Consider the following 27,341-nt stretch of genomic DNA (forward strand, 5'->3'; position numbering starts at 1 on the left):
GCGTCACTGTGCGAACTAGTTTTTCTATTGGAGGTTGTGGCATTAAGGCGCCGTGGCCTTGGGTGGCTAGTGTTGTGGCACCTTACTCTCTCAAAATTGTATGGGGAATGGGGGCATCCGGACACCACAACCACAACCATTCACGGCCGCGACACCAAGCTCTCCTATGCTGACCCTACTGCAAACCTTTCTCTTGCAATGCGATTTTCTCCTATTTCAAAATTGACCTGGGCAAAATAATAAACATGAAAATTGTAACTCTACCTCTTATATTTTCGTTGGTCTAAGAATCATATTGATTGGACTTCTGTAGCATGAGTTATACTTGAAATACCACAGCATATTTAGGAGGCACCCTTAGACATACTTGCACTTTTCTTCACTACTTGACCCCTTTTCTTTTTAAGACCTTCTAGACGTAGGAATTAAATCAGCCATAGCTAAAAATAAGCATTTTTAACATACAAATGAATTAAAATAACTTGAATTAACTTGACTTAACATTCTCTAAACTAATTAAAGAAAAATAATGAAAATTACTTAAATTGTACCTAAAATTCAAAGATTTAGCTATTTTATTATCCAAAATGTGACAAGATTAACTCTATATAATAGAGTTATCAACCCGTAAAAAAGAAAAACAACCAACTAAAATCTTAAAAAAAAAAATACAATCGAAGAAACAGAGATAAGGTACGAGAAAAGAACAAGAAAGTTAAAGAAGAGATATGAGAGAATGAAAAGAGCAAATGAAAAAAAGTAAGAAAGAAATTTTTGGAATAGAGATGAAGACGGAGAAACCAAAGTGAAACAAAAGAAACCCAAAAAAAACACCATGAAAATAGTAAAGTGAAATGAAAAGAGGAGAGAGAGAAAGAGTGACAAAAAACTATAATTAATAACAAGCCACAATTACCAAAAAACTGCCAACCTATATGTTAGAAAGACACAAAAAACCTCCTTTTTTACAAAATACCATCTGCATCCCAAAATCAATCACGTGTCCTCCAATTGTAACACCAAGTCTGATTCAATTGACCACATTTAGGGGTGCGTTTGGTATAAGGGATGTAAAGTCACATTCCTTGTAATGTGCCCAATTAAATTACATTACAGTGTTTGTTTTGTAACAGATCACAATAATGTAAGATTGCAATACAATCACATTGCAGCCAATAAATGTAATGTGATTGTAGTCCAAAACCAATGCAATCACATTACATTGCACTCTGCAATGTCTTTAAGGACATTTTTATTCATCATCTTTTAAAAAAATTGCTCACAATCCGTTGGATATTTTGTTGCCAATTTGCTATTGGTTACAAGAGAGGAAGCTATCACATTAATGTATATATATAAAACGTATTAAGAAATAAAAATAAAATATTATCTTCTAAAGAAAAATTTTAAAATAAAATATACAATATAAGAAATTATATTAAAAATAAAAATAAAATATATACTTGTAATAAGAAATAAAAAATAAAATATATTTAATTAAAAATATATTTAAAAATGACGTTATATAAAAATTAATAATAAAAAAATACATGTTAAACTTATATTTTAATATATAAAGGTAGTTTTGAAAATTAACATTATATATCCTGTAAAGTACTTATAATACAAACACTACAATGTTATCTTCTCTGCATTTTAATCATTACATTACTTTTATACCAAACACTGCAATGTTATCTTCTCTACAATCACATTGCTTGCAATCACATTACCTGTAATCACGTTACATTGTAAAGTACCAAAAGCTACCTTAGGATCAGTTTTACTATATTGTATAGATTTTCAAATTCAAAGATTAATTGAATTTCTATTTAGGAATGAATTTTTAAAATATCTATAAAAAAATTTGTTAATTTAAATTCGTCTTTTTACACCTTTTCAAATACATAAATAGATTAAATCTCAACCAATTTTTACATAATATGTGCATTTCATTTTCACAATTTATAAACAACTAAATCCAAATAATCCACATTCTCAAAAAATTATGTTTTCAAACATAATCTTGAGTCATTGTCGTTATGGTCTTGGTTTGGCATTATCTTGTGCTCCTCCCATTGGAAACCAATAGGGCAAGTCTTGCCCTATTTCGACACAATCATCGTAGGCAACGAATGTACCTAACAAATGTGACTACAAAAATTAATGTTTCGGGGTGATTTTTAGTGAAGTTTTTTCTAAAAGTAAAAGAAAGAGGCTTCATAGAGTGTGTTTGATAAGGCAACCTGGGACTGCAGCAGAATGCCCACGCGTTCCTTCCACTTCTTCCACTTGATTATGCACTAGTTTCTGAGGAATTTATAAACAGTTCCAACATAAAATGTCACTCACGGTCACCGACCAGCTGCAATTCAGGCTGATGGGGACACTGTCGACCTTTCAGCTTGTCTCAGAAAATACAAGATACAGTAAAAGCTTGGAAAATTTTTCAGTTTTGATACCTCACCAGTGACAAATGAGTATTACACATAAAGCTGCTGTCTCTTGGCAATATCTTTACGCATGTTACAAATGACAATGCTTAGATCAATATTCTAGGTTTAATGAAAAGAACAATACAAAAAACTGAGAAGCAACTGCAGCTATATGCTTTTGGTGTGCTCACCATTTTGCCACTTTCTCATTTCTATTCTTTCTCTGATCAACTATCATTTCTAACAGCTTTGCTATGGCGAATGATAACCTGTGTACATCAAACTATGTGTGATTATCAGGGGAAAACTTTTGTTCTTCATTAGAAATCTACAACAAGCTTTGAGACAATTGCTGCTACTATTTTGCGACCATGACATCAGCTACATTTTAGCTCAGTTGATTTTAGGTTTTGGTCGCCTTGGCTTTAGCACAATATATAGAACACCAAGAACAATCAAGAAAGCAGGAATTGTTGTCACATCAAACTCCACATGTACTTTTCTCTCTTTTGTGCAATGAATCGGGTGAAGAAGGGATATGGTTGCATTGACTTGATCAACAAACCTGCAAAAGAAAATGAAATTACGAGATCAGCCCCAAAACTTTTAACTGCTTGCAAATCATTGCTCTAACTATTCAGGAGAGAGAGAGAGAGACCCTGAAGAACAGACAACCTACAAAAAAGTGTAGAGCATAAGTGGGATTATTGGTCATCATTTATGCTCAAACAACCAATTAAGACAGAGAAGGGTCCTCTGCCCCACAATAGACACAAGCTGCAATTCCAAGAGCAGATAGAGTGGAAATGCAGCCATTACAACTGCCATAATCAGTATCTAGAGAACCAAAAAGCCAGCGAAACAACAAGTCAGTCTATACATGGAGGCGTTCACTTACTGCTTTTAGAGGTACAAACCCAAATATGATATCTTACAAGAAGAAAAAATACACACACACACACAAAAAGGAGAACAATTTTCTGCCAATGTGAGATAACAGTTCCTATTTACCACATTGGTTTTGAGGGAATGGGAGGAAAGAGAGTAAAATGCTTCTAAGTGACTTCTTAACTTCGTGGCCAAGGCAAATTAGCCAAATCGGTTGCCATACTTCTCCATAAAGCACAGTTCAAATTCTCCACCTTTCCCCCTCCCTCCTGCCTGGAATTAGCTATTAGAACGAAAACAAGGAGAGTGCTCCTAATAATTTTCTTTCACTAGTTCATTTCAAGATCCCAAAGTTTCTTGAGGTTTCAGGTTCTTAATTAGGATCGACCTGAATTTCAACAGGTCATTTCAGTTCCATATAAACAGATGAATAAAAAAAACAGCCTCACTAATGGTCAAAATACCATTATTGAATTAATAATTGAAGTTCAGCTCATAACAGTAACCCCCTTGATAACGAATTAATCAAACCGCTATCAAATTAAATATCATAAAAATCTAAATCCTAGTGGACCTTTTGCATTTTTTCAACGTAACAGCAACATCAAACCCTCAAATTCAGAAAAATTTATGGCTATTAAGAAATCAGAAAATACTACCACAAAAAATCGAACCATTATCCAATGAATTATTATAAACATATAAATCACACTTTTCAAATACAAATATCATACCATCAAAATACTTGCTTCTAAGAGATCAGAAGATATTACAACAAATTTGGTCATTTAGCAGCAGTAGAAAATGATTACGGAGGAACAGATACCGTGCAAGTTGCTCAGAGCTTAATTGTACAACCCACCAATTCAGTTAATTGATTAAACAAAGTCAAATAAACATCTCCATCAACAAAATGCAAAGGACCAAAAAGCATGGAACTTAAAGGCTGGATAAAAACAACAGCACAGAAATTTGCTTTTTCTATTTTTATTTGCTTATTGCTTGAAGAGATTTATGTGCTTCACCTCATGTTCATCCCGGTACTTACATGTAAAAAGATTTCCCATCCTTTTACATGTTCTCAATAAGTATTTTTCTCATATTTTTCAGAAACCAAAGTATCACTTAAGAATTTCACTACACCAGTTAATATTAAAGTGACACGCAGATACTCAAACTTTAAATATTAATAAAAAAAATGCACCCGTTGCAACTGCCCATAAGCTCATTCATCATAAGAAGCCTTCTTCTTCTAAATGACAAGATTAATCAATGCAATAAAGATCTGAATTTATCTGCATAACTATTTTGCAATTTAACCAAATAAATAGACAGCAGGAAATAATTAAAAATGTTTAGCAGGCCAAACCCTTTGGTTGCTTCCTCTAAGGTATACAGCAGTCTCATGGCATCTACATAACGCAATTCTCCAGCAATGGTTGAAACCTGAAAAAGAGAAATGTATGTTAGCCTGTGAAGTAAAAGTCACCATCAACAGAAAAGTATAATGTGGTAGTAATTGAATTGATTGAGTAATATTAATCAAAGATTAAAATAAGCAAGTGCACTCACTCTTCTCCACAAGCTGACAACATAATTATACTTGTTCACTAGCTCACGCTCCTGGGATTGAAAGAGTTTAAATGTTTTCTCAGCTGCTTTTTGTTAAGTCTCCCTTTGTAGAAACTCCATTTTTACCAAGTCAGGACTAAAGACAATCTAAAAGCAATTCTTGATTCAAAAGATGAAAGGAATAAATAATAGCAAGGTTTCAAGTATCAGAATTGTTAACTTAAAAACTAGTCTAACAGCAGAAACATTTTCTCATGGAACATTCATGCCATAATATATAGTACAAAGATAAGAAATAAGAGGTATCAAACCCGCAGCCCCGGCTATACCTAAAACCCCAAGTCTATGATATGATTAGGGGATTATGAAAAGGTCACCTTCCTTGCATAATTTTATGCATGAGCATGTGGTGTGTCATGTCTGGGTGCATGCATGCTATGCTTCTCAATTATTTATTTGCCACAAAAAAAGGATACTTGTACGCTCCCAGAGTAGAAGGTGAATGGCTGAATTGACCAGTTGTATCGACTCCTCAAGAGTTGTGATGATGTAGCTCCGAGCCATCGCATCTGATTGAAATTTTGATATGTGCCAACCTTGAGAAGTAATGGAGAAAGGGTTGCAACCCACCGACCATATCCAATCCTATCAAAAAACAAGCCACAAAGCTTGTTCATATTTTTTAGGGTGACCCTACTTCCCTGCTTACTAAAGCCTCTTCATTTCAAATGTCATTATAGTACATGGGACTCACATGTTAAGCTAAGGACAAAGTGTATGTGGGAATAAGGCAACCCAATTATTTATACATACTGTATTGACATATCAAGACCACCCATGGAGGCATTTCCTTTTTTTTTTTTCTTTTCTGGTGGGTGTGCTAGGCCCTTTCTGTAGCACAAGGTGAGGGTAACAACACTGAAGGATACCCCCACCTCTGTGGCAAGCTACCATATGGGCCCTTCCCCTGCAAGGGGTATTATATCAAGTGAACCTGTATGCTCATGTGTTAGCAGATTCTAAACAGATAAGAGCAAATACTATACTCTCTTTTCTTTAGAAAAGAAGTTATCAGACATTACCCTTAGTATCAACTGAACCCATAGGTCTCATGTTATCAGATTCTAAACTGATAACATGAGATACTACACTTAATCTTAGACTTTTTATTCTTTTTTGGAAGTTATCAGATACTACACATAATCTTAGTCAAAAAAACATGTTCAAACAAATATGGGTGCACATGTGCATAATGTGCTGCACCCACGTGCACATCTGTGTGTGTGTATAAGAGAGCGAGAAGAGAGGGATGAAAACAACAAGCACATCTGAACTTATGGATAGAACTTGAAAGGATTTTATGATAAACGTGAACAGAAATTCCTCCACCAGACCCCAGACAAAGAAGGAAAAGGCAAATTTAGACCATTATTCCCTCTGCTTAAATTTCCTAAGACTCTTAAAAATGGAGAAAAGGGATTGTTAACGTTGACTCCCAAGCATTTGCACTTATAAATCATAGGTAAGATTCAAGTACATATAAAACTGGCAAACCTCAATTGCAGTTTCATGGGCATGACTGTAGACAAAATGAAGGGGAAGCAAACCAGCCAGATGTTCAGAAACAGCAGCCAAAGCAGGTTTGACGGGCCTCCTGATTGCAGGGAAAAGGACAAAACAAAATAAAGATTAAAAACGATCATGCATCTATCAGGCAATATGCCGCATGATTCATCAAATTTTTAAGTGGCGAAGGAAAATAAATGATACATTAACATACAATTGCTCTTTGGATTAATATAGTTCATAAAGCAATGTCATTTTAAAATAATCCTCTAAGTACACTAGAAAAAAACAATATCCAAAAAGCAGCATCTTCGGCTTTTGCAACTATTTTGACCCAAAGCAACTTCATTTTTCTTTTTATGAGATTACATGTACAAGTAGAAATAGCAATTAAACAACCAAAACACATACGAAATAATTATTATATTCAATAGAAGAAACAAAACAAACAAAACAACAAACCAGCATAAAGGTTGAAAATTCCAACATAAGCTGGACAACCCACACATGATGGGACTTAAATTTGAGACCTAAAGGTTCCAAGGCCGCTTCCCTGCCACTGAGACAAGGCCTCATAGGCGACCAAAAGAAACTTCATTGAAATATTCAATCAATAAGAGCGCAACAAGCTAATGCTTAGGCATTCTATGTCCAAGTATATAACAGAACATATGGCATAACTTGGCATAGCAGTGCTGCAAATAACAGAAGAGCAAACTTAAATAAAAAAATCCAATCTAGAGAAACAGAACTGACAGTCTAATAGCAAGCTAGCTGTATCGAAAGATTACAGGTTTAACAATAACTTCTTGACACAAGTTTTTTCTTTTTACTAGTCAAGCGGATTGATGCCTAAATCCGTAAAGTGGAGAACAGTAATCAACTCAAATAGCAACAAATAAGTAGCAAGACAAACAATGCCGACTCTACTGGTAAAAACTAATCACTCTTCGAGCCAGCATAGGTTTTTCCTTTTGAGATATAATGCATGATGTAGCATAGCTAAAAGATGAACCCCCTCCCTTCTTTTATTTGTTGAAAAACACACACACCAACACCACCAACAACAACAAAAAATGCCAGAGACAAACCTTAAATCCCACAAAAGTGATTTTCCATTACACTGCAGATGGCTCTCCCAGGATGAGGACTCTGATTGGACAACAATAGCCATATCAGAAAGCGCCTTGGCCTGATAATGTTTGTCCAGTAACAATGGATCAGTATGAATGAACCAAAAGATCGGAACTTCCAGGGTGGACCGGCTATGAGCATGTGATCCTGCATTATTTAAGAATCAAGTGTAATGTTAAATCCAAAAGACAAAAACCAAACCACCAGTAATTTAGCTTGGATCCTACAAGTGAAAATTATGCATGCCAGGTCATGATGTCACATAAATACACCCTTAAATCCATATATCGAATGTCCACAGCTCATGAAATTTCAGGAAAAAGAAGTTGACATTCAAAATATTGATGCTCAATGGTTTTTAATTCCCAAAATATTGTAAAAGTTTTGCTGAAAATTATTTTGGAAGTTAGAAGAAGTAAGAGCTTTAAGTGTTCAAAAAAGGGAGAGGGACAGATTTAAAATGTTGCACAATGGAATGTTGAACAGTCAACTTGGAGCAGAGGGAGTAATAAAGTTTCCTATGAAATCAAGGAACAGATATTTTAAGGATTTGTGAGCGGTAATATAAAACCAAATGAACAATAATGTCATGTCAGGAAGTAAATAGGGCTCCTTCAATGCATTTAGAGGAAAACTAGAATTGTAATTGCCATCTGCCACAGTAGCAGGGAAACTGAAACCAAACAGTTTTTGGAATAACAAACTAGAACCACCATCATAGGAAGACAAAACTGTTTCAATCTTTTCTTGTCTTTCATAAAAGAAACAATTAATCAGACAGAAAAAGGGTATATTAGGATTTAAAGTACAAATAAAAGATATTAATGTTATTCAGTAATTAAGATCAAAAGTTTTTTATTTCGCTGTGGGTAGTCATCAAAATGACAACTCCAAAACCAAATTGATTTTATTCCCTCAGTAAGCAACTTGAAGACAGTAGATGACCTTTGAGAGATCCATGATTATTCAGCCTCTGCAACTGATACTGGAGAATTGAAGAATCAAGATAGGAACGAATAGTTTTCCTATATGTTCCATTGACAAGCAAAAGTGGGACAGCTGCTGCTCGTCGTGCCACAGAAAATGCCATTGCCAAAGCAGGATCCTCTGAAAGTGATAACCTATAACTCTTACAAATTAGTCAACTAGGAACCAAATAAATGTAACAAAGACTACATCAGAATAGCAATAAATGAAGCATAGAATTCCTACACATCATTTCATGCAGCAACCTGAAAATATAGAATGATATGGGCAGCATTGCTGCATAGGTTTATTGAAATGGTTGGGGGTGAGCATTTGGGCAAAGATCTTAAATCCCAAGTTGTAGACTCTCTCATGCAAAACATGAGGCTAATCAAGGAATTAAACTAATTAAGATTCTATTTTGGGTTATTGTTGTATTCTATAGGAATAAGTCTTAGATATATGTTTGAGTTAATTATACATTTGGTTTGCCCAATTATAGTAAAACTGTCAGTTTGGTACCTGAAGTTTAAAAATACATGATTAGGCACTCAAATGTTACTTCCATTAAACAATTTGCACCTTTCACTAATGGTGACGTCAAAAAACAGTGAATAAGGATGCTCCACGTGTCTAAAAATGTCACATCATTTCACCTTTTTAGAATTTTTTAAAATTTTTTATTTTTGAAATTAAAAATATAAAATAATTTGGAAAAAGAAAATAAAAAATATATTTTTTCTTGAAATTTTTATTTCAAAATTGGAAAATCAAAAAAAAATTAAAAAATCCTTTTTTACTTTTAAAATTAAGAAATAAAAAACTGGAAAGGGAAAAATTCAAATTTAAAAACTTAAAAAGAAAAATAAAGAGAGAGAGAGAGGAGTCAAGGGATAGAAGGAAAGGGCAGAGAGAAAGATGGGATGGGTCAAGGGTGAAGAGGAGGACGGCCGGTCATTGATCTGGCCAGCTCAAGGCAGATGGCCCGATCTGCCTCGGACCAACCAGCCCTCCCCCTCCCTTCTCTCTCTCTCTTCTCCTTCTCTCTTCCTCTCTCTCTCTCTCACCCTAATTTTTTTTTGTTCTTATTTTTTCTTTTATTTTTTAATTTCAGAAATAAAAATTCCAAAAAAAATAAATAAATGCCATAGCATTTCCAAACTGTATGCATTTTATTGGCTGTATTTTGCCACATCAATAAATGGTGCAAACTATTTTGAACAAGTAAAGTTTTGAGTACCTAATTGCGAATTTTTACATTTCAAGTATCATATCGACAATTTCACTATAGTTCGGGTGCCAAACATGTAATCAACCCTTTAAATTTCTTCAACTGAGAGTTGTAGGTTATTTTATTTTTCTGTTTACTGAGTTTATGTCAAGGGTATTATTAAAAAATTTTCCAGCTTGCTGGAAATTTCAGTTTTCTTCTCTAAGATTTTTGAGTTTTCACTGTCCTAGTAGGTTTTCTTTTAAGTTTAGTTTGTTATTTTTTCTATTTGTAGTCCAAGTATTCTCATACTTGGAATAGGAGTTATAATTCTTTTAGAATTAGGGTTGGTAGGAGCCTATATAAATATCAAGGTACCCTTTCTTTTTCTTTTTTTTTCCTATGATAATGGTACTCTTTCTTTTGGAACACAAATTATTACAGGAGATTTTTCAGCATTGTCGCTATTGTGCTCATGATGCAAACAACCTTAGGTGTGACTCCCAAGAACCCTAGTCTCTCCCTTTAAAACACCCATGTTCTTTTCAGAATGGCCACCCTTGTATATTTTTTCTAAAAACAATTAGTGACTGCAATCCTAAAAGTTCTTACATGTTTTATCTGCATCACAAAACCCTCACTAATTCTCATTTCAACACTACCTGCTTTCTTCAATACTAAACTCTCTTTTCTAATCCATTCAGTATGAAAAAGTTTATTTTAATTTTAAAATTAATTCCACTGCATATCTTTCAAATCCTATAAATATAAATGAAATCGTAGACTTAGGTACCAAAAAGACAACCATATTTACACAGTGTCATCATTCGAAACAAATAGTTTAGAACAGAAATTAAAAAAATAAAATATATGTAAAAAAGAAGCATACGAAACAAAATATGAAACATAGAATGATTCAGAATGCATACACATCCTGACTGAACATGACTTTCTGTGAAGGTATCAACAAAGAGGAAAGCCCATCCTGGAGAGCCTTTAGGTCCACTGGCAATTGTTTAATATGTCGAACTTTCTGTATCAGTAAAATTAGAAAAAAAACAATTTAGTATTTTTAATAAATGATCCTTGGAAATTTATGACATACACCATACCTCTTGCGTGATGAAAAACAATTGGTACGAAATCTTCTCATAATAATGGAAAGCACCATCAGCAACTGAAGGAGATATGATGTGTCTCACAGATCCCCACAGGGTCGCACCAAGGTGCGCAAGGAAAGTATCCCGAGCAACTGTGTAGTTTTGGAAATCCTGCACAGAAACAACTCAATGCCAATGAACTACAGTTTCTCATTTCAGGACAACCATAGCTTGAATTTTAGTGTAGTTACTATACATGACCCCTATATGTCCTAAAGAAAATGTCACACTAGTATTTTTCAAGGAAAGATGGATACCTCATGAGTATCACTGAACAAATTCCAGTTCTCCATTCGTTTTAAAGCATCTATAGCCTTCCTCCGGTGGTTTTCATCATACTCTTCACCTTCAAATGACTGAAGTTCATCTTTTAAATCCCGCATTCTCTCATCAAGCTCTGAAATCATAAATCTTGGAAGTTGCATAAACTTACCAGATATATCAAATTCAAAATTTGCAAAATATAAAATGCATAGCACCATAACCCTTACATAAAAACAATATTAAAGGACATTGAATTTTATGAAACCATTATCTTAGATGGACTCAGCCCAACAAAATAAACAAAAACAATAATTAAGACAACAAATATGTAATGAGAATCATTCATGCAGTTAAATCTGAAAGAATGATTTGGATTTCAGACTATAGATTGTCCATTGCAAATAAAACAAGTGACTCAAAGAAGTAAAGATTTCATTGCAAAAGCATGAGGGGACAAAACAATAAATCTTCATTGTAAAAATTCTTAATAAGAATGGCCTGCCTTAAAACCACCAACCGACCACACTATTAACTTATGTTGCTTTGACTATTCGTGTTCCTTAAAGCACCTGTGTTGAATGCATATCCAACACCTCAAAGTGGACACTAGTAGGAGGTATGGCCCTCCAAATATAAGGCTAACATAGGATAATGTCCCTAGAGCAACATATCATGCCTTGCCCAGCAGTTTTCCCAAAAAACTGGTCAGAGAAAAATTAGCAATTCAAGGTAGAAATAACATGAAGCCAACCTTCACAAAGAGCAAGCTTGACCCTCCTTCCTTTGCAATGCTTGAAAGCAAAAAGCTCATAGATATCAATCTCCGCTAGAAGAATATCAATTGCCTGATGATCTTTCTGCAACATTTAAACGCAGAATCAATTAAAGCAGAAAACTACAGAAACCTAATAGAAAGAGAAGCTTCAATTATCTATGAGCCTCCAAAACAGTAGAGAAATTAGTTATCAGTTTAAGCTTATCTTTGATATAGGTCTGCCTAAAGAAGAACATGCTCCATCTAGAGATGAACAACCCATTGGGCACAAACAACAGTCAAATCAACAACACCAAGAGAGACTATTTTAAGGGCACATCAATGGCTCCCAATCTTATGAATATACTAATAAACCAATGACTGCCAAAGTCACAGAACGATAACTGAGACACTGACACCCTATGCAAGTGTTCAGACATCATAAAATCACATAAATTACAACTAATTTTCTTTTCTATATTGTTTTCATTTACGCAAACTTGTCTTAAGGAAAAAGGGAACATTGGGAAAAAGTGAGAGGGAAGTTTCTGTTTTCAATACCAAAAGGGTTATATTACGCAAAAATTGACATACATGGAGCTATAATTTAGGAAGAGAAGTGGAAGATATCAAGAAAAATTAACACTTAACAGGAAAATGTGAAAAGCTTCAATACTTGATGAGAAAAGACAAAATAGATGAACTCATCCATAAGTATGTATATGTAATGTGTTCTAGATAAATAAACAAATACACACGCTCAACTTCCAGCACCTAGAATCTTTATTGAAGCAATGCACTGAAAAATGAATCCCTTTAGATAACAAACTTTCGACTGACAAGATACGAACCCTATATAAATTTCATTATAAAAAATAACACTCTCCTTAGTTCAAATACTACCATGATTTTGTGATGCATATAAAGCAACAGTTTCTATTGTTCATATGAGCATGTGTGAGTTAGTATCTATGTATATTCACATGAACATGCATATAAAGCAAACATACATCACCAAATACAGCAAACTTTTCCTGAATTGCATCTTGCAAGCGATCTTCAGCTTCATCTTCAGAAATTTCTACTTGCCACAACAAAAATAAAAGTAAGTGCAGATTGGAGGAAAACAAAAAAAATAAATAAATAATAAAAACACAGATAAACATAATATGAGATAAGAAGGTCGATTATGTATGATCTAGTATGTGACAGTTGCAGCATGTGATGTTATAAACATTTTAGGAATCCCAATTAATTAAGCAGTTATCATTAAGACAGCAAGCATAATAAGAATCAAAGAGACTAAAGAAAGGTCCACTAAGTTTCCATAGCAAGGCTAACAAATCTATACAGGATGTTAACAAGCAAGAGTTCAGTACCATTATGACCATACTAACAACAAAATAGGAAAGACCAAAGACAGCAAGCATAACAAGAATCAAAGAGACTTAAAGAAAGGTCCCCTAAGTTTCCATAGCAAGGCTAAACAAATCTATACGGGGATGTTAACAAGCAAGAATTCAGTACCATTATGGCCAAACTAACAACAAAATAGCAAAGACCAATTTTCAAGAATTTACCAACAGCAGTTGATAACAAGCGAGCATTAGTTTCATTTACATCTAGGAAAGTTCCAGCATCACCCAAGTGAATGGTTCAAACACAAATTAATAAATAAATGAAAAGCTAAACAAAAGAAAAAAAGAATGATTATAGCACCTTCAACAGCACCTATGGTCTTTCCCACATTTGGCAAACTTAATTCTGTTCGCACACCTTCTCCACCAACAGCAGGTCCCCACGAAAAAGGTCCAGCAGTCAAATCGATAAAAGCCCACCTGCTACAATAATATACACAATAGAGACACATTTTTTAGAAAGTCTTTGTAAGAGAAAGAAAGAGAGAGGAAGTAAGTGAAAAGAAGATATTTTGAACCTGTCCTTTCCAATCCATGTATCTGTTAGACATTCTGCATGGTGGTCACTGAACTCCCCAGACCTTAATTCCCTTTCAAGAAGAAGCTTCATATCTTCATTCTTCCCGTTTAATAACTTGAGTGTAAAAAAAATTAAAAAAAAATGGAGAATGTTTAAACAAAAATTGCAGACTTGTCAATGCCTAATGCTTCTTGACTATGCATCTAAAAAAAAGAGATACGATAAAAAAGACTAGGTACCTGCAAAACTTTACTCTGAATGGTTTCAGCTGTGTCCTTTCCTTGATACAACTTCTCAACATTGGTCAGTGCATCTAAGCAAATATTGTACCATTCCACCTAAAAATTTTATCAACCATTATAGCCAATGAAAATATATATGAAAGAAAAAAAATGAGGCTCCAAGTTGCCTCTTTGTGAGCAACAAAATATTAACACATGAGATGGTTTACTCTTAATATAAGCAAAATAAGGATTGAAATTTCTTGCATCCTTTTGACGTTAGGATTCACTGGACTTTTATTAAGTTTTTAAATTTAAAAACAGGTCAAATATTCAGATATCCATACTAAGTCAATAAACTGAATCGGGGAAGTAGAATTAGTTACAAGGCTGAGAATTCAGTATTACAAGTTTACAACCAAATATACTCATTACCAGGTCAAAGTCAAAGGAATGAAAATATACACCAGGTTCATAACTAATTTTCAGCATACAATAAGCTGTAGCAGGGAAGTAGAATTGGTTAGAAGGCTGGGATCACTATTGCAAGTTTACAACCAATAAACTCAGATTACCAGAATAAAGTCAAAGAAATGAGGCAAACACATAGCATTTGGAAAAGGGACAAACCGTATCAGTTTCTTCTGTAACTGTCCATGCAAACTTTGCCATAGGATGCTTTCCATATAAAGGTTTCTTAATCTTATCAAGAGCTGCAGATTGTTCAGCACTTACTAATATTAATTCTTATAGAAACAGAGTAGGAATAAATTAGCAAGAATCCCAGCACCTGCAAAGAAAAATAAAATTAAAGAGAATAAGAACCAGACAATTTCATACCAAGAACACTTTCTGGAATACGCCCCGACTGAAGAATTTTACTTTGCAGACTCTTATCCTGAAAAATAAAAGTTGAAGTAAAGCAGGTTTTTGAGCATGAATGTACCAGAGAAAATGGAAACAGGCAGCAAATATTCTGCTACAAATTCACCAAACCAAAAAAGAATTTAACAAGTACAAAAGGATGATGAAATATATTTTACAATAAAACTGAAAAATGATAATAGATAAAACGAACAGCAACTGGAACAAATAAGCAAGAAAAGAAACTCATATGTACCTCTTTCAGAAAAGCTATTTCTGACTCAGATAAACCTCTCCTGCAAATTTTTTTTTAAAAGTAAAGACTTTAAGATAACAGAAAACAAATAAAATAGATGAATAACTAATAGAATATATAGAAATTGAGTTTAGGTATAAAAATTAGTTTACTACCAGTAGGAGTAACTGATCCATATAAACAAATAAACAAACAGGCTCAATAGTCTGTGCATCTGTGTAAGCAGAGCTGGATTAGAGTCTCACACACTGTAATGATAAGTGAGACTGAGTACAAGTTCAATTATACAGTACTCCAATACCAACAACTTAAGGGGGAACATTAAGAATTTATGTCACCAATTAAATTGTGGGTTAGCCTAGGCAATCTGGAAGGGTGGTTTAACATTTACACTGGAACACGTTAATAGTGTACAAGTTAGTAACACATTGCCTTGCTGTTTGAACTTTGAAGTATAAAAAGATATTTGCTAGGACTGATAAATTATGTACAGTTTTCTCAAGATTTCGAGGTTATGGTACGGAAAGACCATTAATTGTGCTTTCTGTATTTATTTATCTTCGTTACAATTATGGGATGTATAGCACTATAGCTCACTCACCTCTTCTAAAGGTTACACAAATCCAAACCCCATGTTTTTGTTTTGCTACATACAAAAAGTCAAAGGGGGAGGGGAGATTCAAACCTTGGACCCTATCTTCTTAAGGAGTAGTTACATCCGCTAGGCCAAGCCTAAGTTGTTATACAAACCATATACTTGAGCCACTAAAATGAAAATGTTATAATTGAAGTCAAAGTTCTCTCCTCTGTTACAGGGACGTGTCATATTTGGTGTGATACCCATGTCAACACAACACCACATAGATATGTGTGCAGAATATGCATCTGATTCAGCAATGAAAATTTGGACACAACTCTTTTTCTCAAGCCAATTCAAACATCAAGAAAAAGATGAAGAGCAGAGAGGACAGAGGAAGACTACAGGTTAGTTGCATGGAATTCAGATCAAATAGACAACTCTTATTACAACCACTTTCATGTGCAGATCTAATCCATAAATCAAACATGAAATTAACCCTAGATGCCACCATTAAAGAGAGAGCGGGAGGAAGAGTTGTAAGGAAATAAGCAAGAAAAGAGAATGAAGAAAAGGGAGAGAATGGAGAATGGCAAAAAAAGTAAACATGAAGTGAAAAGGTTACAAGGCAATAGATAAAAAATGGAGATAAGGGTATGAAGATTCTGGATCTAGGCCAGTAGAAATGGTGATTCTTTTCCAACAACGCCACATATTGAAGCCAATATAATATTAATATCTCTATTATATGCCCATGTAAAAGAAACAAAAAGGAATAGCATATCTGAGCTATTTTGGTTTTGGATCAGCATAGGCCCAATTTGGTATTTAATTTTCTTATTCTGAGCCAATATAAATGCCTCAAAAGATTTCCGTCAAACTTAATATATGGCCCAAGTAATTTTATATTACCTAAAATTTTAAAAAGTATCCATGTATCCATATCATTTTTTCAAACACCTTAGCCGAATCCGTGAGTCCAAAATTTTAGAAAATAACAAGTTAAACATCTAGACACATACCCATGACAGACATTGATACCTGAATCCAAGTAACATAGGTTCTTCCAACAAACTTTGTGATATCAGTGCCCTAGCGACTATGCTCAAAGCTTCTTTTGAACTAAAAACTGGAAAAGATTGTTTCTGTTTCTACTCAACACATAACATGCATGTCATGGCTTGTCACTCATCTAACGTTTTGGTGACAAGGAAAATTGCATTTTTAACTTTCTATATAATTAAGTTGCTAACATTAGGTAAACAGATGAAGAGGAAAGAGAGAACAAAAACAACCTATTTGTGATTGTATTAACCAATTTAGCCAGCAATAATATACATAGTCTCACTCTCAGCCGTCCAAGGAGACTGCATGCAACTCGAATCAGTCCAATTTTCAAAGATGTGCATGTGCAGTGCAGAGAGACTGAGAGAAGTAAAACATAGAATATTAATTCCTATTCACAACTTCCAAAACATGAAGTTTTCGGCACACCAACTTCAAATGAATTTTAGTCATAAATAGAGGGAATGCATTGAGCAATAGATTCAGAACCAAAATCAATTTTCCAGGTCTCCAACAGTTCTATATTAAACGGAGGCTTCAGTCTTAATCAAAAGATCTAGATTTCATAGTAGCACACCACATATTCCACTCTGTTTTATGTAGCCTGCTGCAACATCAAATACCTACCAAGGTAGACCCCACACCAGCTTATGTTGGAAGGCAAAAGAACAGAAATCTACCTCAGTTAGTTGGTAGGAATCAGGAAAATGTTAAGAGCAATAGCTGGAACTAAAGGCAGGAGTTTGATGGGCTAGTTCATAAGGATGGTTTATGAATTTGGTTTTGTTTGTCCTAAAAACAAAAGGAAAAAAATAAAGAGATTTTCTTACTAAAATAAGCACCTGTAGCCGTATTTAGCTCTTTTTGCATCAGGATGGGGATTCAAAATGAAGATGTTATATGCATCTTCAAGCTGCAGGTATTCAACAAGGCTGGTGAAAAGAACATCCATCATGTCTGCATCTACTTGCCAAAGAGAATCAGTTCCATCCCTGTCAAGAATGAGCCATAATAATACTGAATGAAGCCAGAGACATGAAATTCACATTACCAAAACCTAAGCTAACCAAATAAGATATATAATCTCTAAGAAATTTTAACAATCTACAAAAAACAGTCTGCACATGAAGACTGTGTTCTTAACCCATAAAACTCTTAATTATTGAAAGTTTTCATCAAAACATTTAATATTGAATGTTTTCCTTAACTCATGTGATTTGAAACATCAAAACTTCATAAATCTGCTAATACGGAACAGAAGGATCCTAAACTTGAATATGCCGCACAATGTAGAACACAATACTGGAGTATGATCTAAATGGTGCTACTAAACATGCAAGTTGCATTGATAGGTCCCCCTGTAAGTCTAAAAAAGTATCGAGAAAGCAACAATCTACAATTTTATTTGCTCAATTGAATTATAATATAGTCTACCGTAATGGTAGTAAGCAATGGACTTTTGAGATGTTTGAGCAAACCATGAAGTATCAAATTCCCAATTTAGCAGTTCCCATGAGCAAACGAGATTTTTCAAGTTAAAAGAAGGAATATATAAGTAAGATTTGAGCTTAAATAACCCCCACCCCCCACAATTTGAAATAATAAAAAAAAAAGCCATGTTATATAAGTAAGAAAAACAATAAAATAAAAGAGAATTTGGGTTAGGACATGTTTCACCTGTCACCTGATACATCATCTCTGCGGGCTAAAACATTGATGGCATGCTCAAAGATAGAAGTCACCTTTTCACCCATTTGTATGGCATGGACAGAGAAACTGCAGAAGCAATTAATCATTACAATAACAATAATGAAAATCTCATTTTAAGAGTTTCCCGGAAACAAATCCTGTTTAGCATAACTTTCTAGTTTCTAGATGATGCCGGCATGTGTATAAATCAACAACAACTATCAAAAAATAAAAAATAAAAACACAAAGTATTACTTGTAATTTATATGACTGGTGATGGGAAGATGGTGATGTTGCATTTTATCTATGCTAATTTTGTAAAAAGGTGTGAGGAGCTCTCCAATTCGCGGAACTCGTGTATGTGCAAAGATGTGATCGATTTTGGTGAACCATCGCTCTAGTTCTTCAGGATGAAGCTTGAACTCTATTTACACATACATAAAAGTGATCAAGGAAATATCAGAATTACAAGTATTATTAAAGTGAAAACAAAAAACAAGAACAATACTTAGTGAAGTAAAAAAGAAAAGGAAAGTTTGGGCTACTACCTTGGTTCCCTTTTCCTTCAAATCCTATAAAAATGAAATTGACAGGAACTGGAAGGTACAAAGACTCTACTTCCATAAGGTTTAGGTAATTTGCAATGTTACCTGGCAAAGCGAGACTCTCAGATGGTGAATCGAAATGCTATTCCTCAAATGTTAGAGCAAAGCAAAACAAAATTAACGCACCTGCCTTGGTGTAGTTGTGAACACCCATCGAAGCAGGGCTGGTGGTTTCTAAATCATGGAAATCTGTATGAGGAGAGAAAAACTTCTTGTAAGAAAAAAAAATAGAGAGGAAATTCGAGGAAACTCTACGGGAAAAAATGCATCGTTACCTTCACGTATAATAGCCTCACTCCAAAACCTACTCTTTTCTTTAAGATTGAACAAAGAAAAAACCGAAGACAGAGAAGACTTTCCACTCTTACGACTTCCGACTGTGCCTTTTGCGACCAACTGATTATCATCATGACCAAATCAATACAAAAAATAATAATAATAAACTTTAACACAAAGAAATTTAAAACCTTTTCCGAAGGTGAAAATTTGAAATTACCAGTAAGATTATACAAACAAGGAGCATAGATCTAATTCCATCCATCTTCATTTCCAGTGAGAATCTCACTCTCAGTCCACGCTGCACCACCTGCCCTCCGATTTTCTTTTCCTTTTTTTCTTTTATAAATTTATTAGCGCAGGTGATGAGAAAGGAGGAGAATTTAAAGGACACGTCAAATGTGCTCGCCTGTCAGCATCCTCCATCTCATCACTACTATTTTACCCATTTGTTATTACCAGTTCCAAAACATTGTTATTTAATTTAAATAATTTTTAATCTTTTGACAAATATGATCATATTTTTGTTAATGGGGAGATTTCCGTGTTACACAGCAGAATTTACAATAGGTGCAGACTTTGTTTTGGTAATATCATGATTATCTTAAGTGTTTGATTTTGTTTTAATTAAAATTTATTTTTTATAATTTTTATTATTTAATATTATTTTTTAAAATAATTTTTGAGTTTAGACATGTTTATGAGAGAAAGAAAATTATTAAATAAATAATCAAATAAAATAATCCAAAAAAATGAATTAAAAACATACCTAAATCTACGTATATTAAAAGTTATCCTCCCAAAGAGGATAATTAAGAAAACAATTGAGTGAGACGTGCTAGTGTAATTGTTATTTTACTGAGAATTGTATTGAATCGGGTTTTGTCTAATTTTTTCTCTTTCTGATCTATTCTCTTGATGATTCTTCTTTTCTTATAGAACACTCTTCTTTACAAAAGTATTTTCCCTTTTTTTTCCAAATAGATATGATATTTCTCTTTTTTTCACTTGAAATTAATTTTGCAGTTCAATAAACCCAATCTCCATGTTGGAACTCTCAATTCTCTTATTGGTATCAATGATGATCTCTTCAAGGTAATCTCTTCTTTATATTGTAACTATGATTCATCCTCAATTTCCTTTCTTTTTGCTATTTGTTCATCAAATTTTACCGATCTTAGATTTGTTCATTAACAGTGGGTTTAGGGTCTATGAAGAATATAGAGCAAAGTAGTAGTAAAACAAATTAATAACTAACATCCATTAACAGAGAGTGTAAAGATCCTACAGGAGAGGAACAAGGAGATTAATGTGTGCAAGCTAAAAACTAATAGGCTCTCAAACAATACCCTTTATTGAACTTTTCACTTTGAAAGAAAAAAATGGAGTAAAAAAAAATGAGGTTTTAAGGTTTAGATAGTTAAAATTTTGGAGAACCTCATTAAGTTTTTTTATCAAAGGAAGTGAATTTCGATTAGGGTTTTTTTGAAAAAGTGAAGAAAGCTGTAATTTTTTAATGTAGTTGTTAGAGTTGATGGATTAAAGAAGAAATGTGAAGAAAGGGAAGAAAAGATGAAGAATTTGATGGATCAGAGAGACAGAGAGAAAGTGTGGGGATTTTAAAGAGAAGAGTTACGAAGAGAGAAAGTGGACATTTTTTCTATTCTTTTGTTAGTAAGGAGGAAGAGGTTTTTTTTCCTCTTTGCATAAGGAAAGCAAAGTTGACAAAGCTTATAAGCAAATAACAATTTTTTTTCTTTTTCCCTTTTAGAAAAAAAAGAAGAAAAGATTATTATCTTTTTATTGATTATTTAATGATATACATATATTATAAATTACATAAAATCCTTATTTAATATGTAACTTTTTAAATATTATGTTTGTTTATTTTCTTAAATTATTTTAATGATTGTACACCAATGTCAATTTATTAACTAAAAGATAAATACACTAATAGGGTCTCATTTTTCTATCTTTTTAGGTATTTTCTCTTCACTATTTTTTTCTCTTTGATTTCTCCGCTCCTTTATTTATAGCTTCTGCAACTTTCTCTTTTTTTTTTTTAACCATGGTTGTTGACACGTGGTGCTGTGTTTTTGAGAGCAATGGGTGTATAGACATGGTTCTCTGATTATGACTTGACTTAGAGTTGTATTAAGACAAGTTTTGCTTATTTTTCTATCTTTTTTGGTCTTTTCTCTTCAGTAATTTGCTTCTCTTTGATTTCTTCACCCCCTTTGTTTGTAGCTTGTGAAACTTTCTCTCTTTTTTTTGTGTTTATTTCTTTTTGTTGTTTTCTTTTTTCTTTCCACTATTTTCTTCAAGTTCTCTTTCCTTTTTTTCTTAAGATTTATTTCTTATTTGCTCTTTATTTTTATATTTCTTTTGTTTTTCTCTGTAGGTGTTTACTTTTTTTTTCCATGGACAATGTTTTTTTTTCAATATTGGGTTTGTTTTTTACATCGTATTTTCATTTATTGATTGGTTTTTCTTCCTCTCATGCTGCGCTTGTTTTGTTTTGCAAGTACAAAACAGTTCCTAAGATTTGTATTGTAAAGTGTAAGGCTAAGAGTTAAGATTTCCTATTTCCCATTCTCATTTTTTTTTACTGTTAGATATTAGTTATTGTGCCCAAATGCCTTATGTTGATTTTTGGTTCATTCAGGTTTCCAGTCATGCAAAAAAACTTTATTTTTTAGTATTTTAATGTTGAAAGGATGTGAATTCTGAAGCTTTTTAGTATTTTTGAGTGTATGCATGCAATCTTATTTGTGTAGGTGTATAGATAAAGCTAGCTAAGTGTTTTCATAATTAAGAATTTGACTGGTTATCTCCTATATCTTAGATTTTCCTATATTCATAATGTCAATTTGTTAGTGCTTCAACATCATGCACCATGTATCTCACACATTATAGGCTTATACACTAACTTCCAAAAATAAATTTGCATCATCATTTCTTAGCTTGTCTAAACAAAAAAAAAACAAAAGACAAAAAAGAACGAAAAAGAAAAAAAGAAAAAGCGTTTTTTTACTAACAACTGCCCTAAATGAACTTGCCAGCTATCACGACCCAAATTCTAGACCATGACCGTGTGCATGGGCCCAATGGACGTAGTTGTCATAGCCCAAATTCTCGGGCCATAACCTGCGCATGGGCCCAATGGGCATAGCCCACAAAGCCCAAGCAAGCCTATTATGTAATATTGCTTAACATCCCATCAACTATTTCAAGTCACTTTTCATAATTCCAACTTATAATCATTTTAATAATGGGCTATAGCAAAAAAGAATTTCATTAATATAAACAAAAAATGATGTCAACATTTCAACTCATGATGGCTTTAATAGTTAAAATATACATATTTTGTCTAAGACACGTATCTTAGTACTTTACATCACATGAACGTATTCATAAAATAAAATGACTCCTGACTTCTAGTGAAGTGACCACAGTGAAGGTGCGGCTACTGAATGCCCAAATACCTACCAAGAAGATGAAACTACATGGACACTTCGACCTAGGTTCCAATTGCCTCCTGATCTGAAAACATGAAATTGAAAACAGTGAGTACAAACTCAGTGAGTGAACATAAGAAGGGAACAAGTAATCGATACGAAGAATTTGGAAATCATGTTGCACTTGTTTCAAAAACAATGCAATTGATTTAATTTCTTACTAAAAACCCCTCATTTCAAACTTTGATTGATAACCTTATAGTGTTGAAAAAATCCCACGATCAATCCATGAAGTTAAATGGGTGAAAAATATGTCAAAATCAAGCAAGATAGCAAGCATGGCAGTAAGTTTCTCGCTGTAGCGAGAAACAATGTCAGTTTGCATGTATTTTTTTTCTAGCATATCTCCCACTACAAAAGTCCAATTGACCTAATTTTTGACCATTAGAAAGCTAAGAGGTAAGGATACAACTTTTATGTTTACCACTTTTCCCAGTTCGAACGGGAAGGTGGTTAAAAGCTTTATCTAAGTGAAAACACTGCACCAAAACCTGAGAGTTTCTAGCTGCAGCGAGTTGTTGGCTGCCAAAACAGAATGTTTCTCGCTGCAGCGAGAACCAGNCAGCAAGATTTATTTTCGTTGCAGCGAGTTTCCTACTGCCAAAACAGAATGTTTCTCGCTGCAGTGAGAAGCAAGGCACCTAAGTGAAAAAGGGATTTGCACAAAAAATCCATTTGGTGCTACAATAAAGATCAATTTGCAAGAAAATGGGAATTTCTCAAGATTCATCATACCAAATTTCACATGCATTTAAATCATATATCATATTCATGAACTTTCATTTCATAAGCATAGATATGCATAAATACATAGATAAACATTAATATCATCATAATCACACCTGACTCATGTGCATCCCCCCACATCGTGCACATAGTCGGTGCCATCATATGCATCCCCCCACATCGTGCATAATCAACGCCATTGTGTACATCCCCCCACATCGTGCACACAGGCACTATCATCATCCATCTCTCACACCACCATCATCACCGGCATGTGCATCTCCCCACATCGTGCACACACACGATTATAATCATCATACACAATATCAACTATCATGCACAACATATATATATATATCATCATAATGCAATAGTGCATGAATCCATAACAACCACATATCACAACATAAAACCATTTAGCAAAACCTTATTCCTAAGGCACTTGTTTTAAGAAAAAAGTTGTATAAAATCATTCAAATGCTTTGTACAAAATAGTCACATTCCCAAAACGATTTTGAAATGCAGTTCACTCACTAGTATTGTTGAACCTCTAATCGACTCTAACATCCATTAATGGTTCAAATGGGCAAGTGAGGCCTTGTTGGAACCTATACACACATAATATCACAACCAATCCAATTTACATTAATATCACTCCAAAAGCTAGTTTCTAATTCAAATTCTTCTAGTCATTTCTAATTGGCTTCCAACTATATCAAATGGCTATTCCTTGCACTACTCTAATCACACCAAAAATGAATAAACAACTCAACAATAAAACAGCTCATAATCCCAATTATTAGCCATTATCAACAACTTAAAACCAAGCCTAGTTCATCATTCACCTTAAGGTTTCTTTGTAGTTAAATTCTCTTCCAATAGCTTCTGAACAATTGTGAAAAATCTCTTTTTCTCTCTCTAAACCTCCAACTAGTGAGAGAAAGTGCTGAACAAGGACTTTTTTTTAGGGTTTTAAAGTGAGAGAGTGAAAGAGCACAAGGGTTCTAGTCAAAAGGGCACAAAGGTATGAAAATTAGAGCTATAGAGAGAAAGTTGTAAAAGTTTCATATTAAGCTTCCATGGAGGATGGAAGCAACTTGAGATGGAAGAAGAAAAAGGAGAAGAAGCTGCTGGAGAATGAAGAATTTGCTGGAAGAAAAAGATATTTACAGCTCAAGCTTATCCATTCCACTTGAAATTACGAAAATGCCTTTAGCACATTAACTTGTTCCTCTTCAATCCTTGGTGCAATCTTTTTACTCTTTTGATATTAAAACAAGTCCATAATGGTCTAGACATGCTCGGGTTTACGAAACTTAAAAATTTTGACTCGAGGTGAAAAATAACCATTTTGCCCCAGTGGTGAAAATTATTGAAACTTCTAGTTTTCTTTATGTTTTCAACATTACACATTATTTATTCGGTCTTATGCCTATTTAGACCTTAAAATATCATAAAACCTTTTTCTAGGAGCTTTTTAGAGGAAATGATGAAACTACCCCTAGCCCGTGTTATTGCGTCTATGCGTAGTTATGAGCCTATAGGGGTTGAGGTCTCATAGTAGTCCACTAAGCCCAAGCAAGTTTACTTATATTACTTGGTTATCATTTCATCCCACAAGTTACTAAAGTCATAATTCAAAATCTCAATTCAAAATGATGAAAACCATTGCCAACTCGTACTGGCATTACTCATTAAAGTATACAAATATTGTCTACAGTATGTATTCTAATAATTAACATCAGATTTATCTATACATGTCAAAAGGAGACTCGATATCCAGCAGAGAAACTTGACAAATGTACAGCTGCTGAATGTCGAGACACTTACCAAGAGTCGAGTCTACAAAGGCACCTCGACTTAGTTACCGACTGCCTCCTGATCTGAAAACATGAAGTTGAAAACGGTGAGTATAAACTTAGTGAGTGAACAAGGAAGGGAATAAACAATCAATAGGAAAATTTTGAAAATCATGATGCATTTATTTTAAAATAATGTAATTTAAATTAGTGCTTATCATAACCCCTCAAGAAAATCCCAATTGATTAAATCACTTAACGTAAAGGGTCCATACTCAACTATGGTACCAAAGAAGTGAAAAATAGCGCAGCAATCGATCAAGATGCTAAGCGAAATAGAAAGTTTTTCGCTGCAACGAAATTCAAGCCATAAAACACAAACTTTCTCGCTGCAGCGAGAACCATGTCTGGTGAAACCCTCGAAACTCGAGAGTTTCTCGCTGTAGCGAGAATGAATCTCGCTGCAGCGATAAACAGGGCACCAGCAAAAATTTCCCATTTCCTCAAGAAAAGGCTATCCTACTGAAATGACAAAAATAACATAAAACACATATAATTTCCCAAAGTTCAACATGTCAAGTTTCGCATGTATTTCAATCATATGCCATATTCATACGCTTTTATTTCATAAACATAGATATACATGAATACATAGATAACCACCAATATCACCATCATCACACCCAGCTCATGTGCATCCCCCCACATCGTGCACATAGCCGGAGTCATCGTGTGCATCCTCCCACATCGTGCATAGTCAGTGCCATCGTGTACATCCCCCCACATCATGCACACGAGCACTATCATCATCCACCTCCCTCACCACGCCATCACCGGCATGTGCATCCCCCCACATCGTGCACACACACGGTTATAATCATTACACAATATCAACCATCATGCACAGCATATATATATATATATATATACCAACATAATGTAGTAGTGCATGAATTCATAACAACCACATGTCACAACATAAAGTCAATTATCAAAGGCTTGTTCCCAAGGCACTCGTTTTTAAGAAAAGTTGTATAAAATCATTCAAATGCTTTGTACAAAACAGTCATATTCCCAAAATGATTTTGAAATGCAGTTCACTCACTGGTATTATTTGAGCCTTTAGTCAATCTAACTTTCCTAATTGTCCAAATGGGATGATGGGGTTTCGTTGGAATCTATCATCACATTAGCATCACCAATTTGTCAATTCACATACTTATAAAGTCTAAAGCTTTCTCTTAGCTTGCTTCCAATTACCATTTAAATGGCTATCTATTTTCACTACCCTAATCACTCTAAAATGAGTAGATAACCTCAACTATAAACATTCACAAGTCTACTTACTAATCATTCCCAACACTAAAAATAAATTCTAATTCACTACTCACCTTAGTAGCTTGTAACTTTGAAATTCTTTCCAATAAATTTTTCCCAACTATTATGGGAGCTTTCTCTCTCTTTCTTTCTCTAAACACCTAGCTAGTGATAGAAAGTATGAAAGTGGAATTTTTTTCAAGGGTTTTGAAGTAAAAGAGTGAAAGAGCACAAGGGTTCCATGAAAAGGTGCACAAAGGCATGAAAATTGGAGCTAGAGAGAGAAAGTTATGAAGTTTTTATACCATGCTTCCATGGAGGGGGAAACAAATGTGAGATGGAAGGAAGAAGAAGAAGAAGCTGCTGGAAATTGAAGAAGCTACTGGAAAGAGAAGACATTTATAGCTCAAACTTATCCAATTCTCTTAAAAATTACGAAAATGCCCTTTAGTAAGTTAGCTTGTTCTTCTCCAATCCTTTGTGCAATCTTTTTATTCTTTTGACACTGGGACAAGGTCCACAATGATCTAAACTACTCGAG

The 27,341-nt window shown here is 33.9% G+C and overlaps 1 protein-coding gene across 6 annotated transcripts; it reads right to left on the reverse strand.

Moving 5' to 3' along the window:
• Positions 1 to 2,432: 2,432 nt before the first annotated feature.
• LOC18589513 lies at positions 2,433 to 19,862 on the reverse strand. Of its 6 annotated transcripts, none has more exons than XR_001929954.1 (25): positions 19,661 to 19,860; positions 19,440 to 19,560; positions 19,291 to 19,353; positions 19,108 to 19,209; positions 18,815 to 18,983; positions 18,548 to 18,646; positions 17,713 to 17,862; positions 15,229 to 15,268; positions 14,949 to 15,006; positions 14,739 to 14,821; positions 14,127 to 14,225; positions 13,886 to 14,001; positions 13,669 to 13,790; positions 12,960 to 13,030; positions 11,947 to 12,052; positions 11,189 to 11,328; positions 10,884 to 11,042; positions 10,701 to 10,804; positions 8,541 to 8,716; positions 7,553 to 7,742; positions 6,433 to 6,549; positions 5,372 to 5,540; positions 4,896 to 4,978; positions 4,693 to 4,769; positions 2,433 to 3,000 (listed from the first exon to the last, which is right to left on the reverse strand). XR_001929954.1 is itself a non-coding variant. In XM_007014521.2 (25 exons), exons 4-25 carry the CDS (start codon positions 19,181 to 19,183, stop codon positions 2,829 to 2,831), a joined length of 2,559 nt encoding a protein of 852 aa, XP_007014583.2. In that variant the 5' UTR covers positions 19,184 to 19,209; positions 19,295 to 19,353; positions 19,440 to 19,560; positions 19,661 to 19,853; the 3' UTR covers positions 2,433 to 2,828. The 6 variants fall into 6 exon arrangements, 3 of the variants coding, with proteins under 3 accessions (XP_007014583.2, XP_007014582.2, XP_007014580.2); XM_007014521.2 differs by having other exon boundaries at positions 6,450 to 6,549; positions 19,295 to 19,353; positions 19,661 to 19,853; XM_007014520.2 differs by having other exon boundaries at positions 6,450 to 6,549; positions 13,669 to 13,787; positions 19,661 to 19,853.
• Positions 19,863 to 27,341: the final 7,479 nt, after the last annotated feature.

This window comes from Theobroma cacao, unplaced genomic scaffold (assembly GCF_000208745.1).
Source record: "Theobroma cacao cultivar B97-61/B2 unplaced genomic scaffold, Criollo_cocoa_genome_V2, whole genome shotgun sequence".
Lineage (NCBI taxonomy): Eukaryota > Viridiplantae > Streptophyta > Magnoliopsida > Malvales > Malvaceae > Theobroma > Theobroma cacao.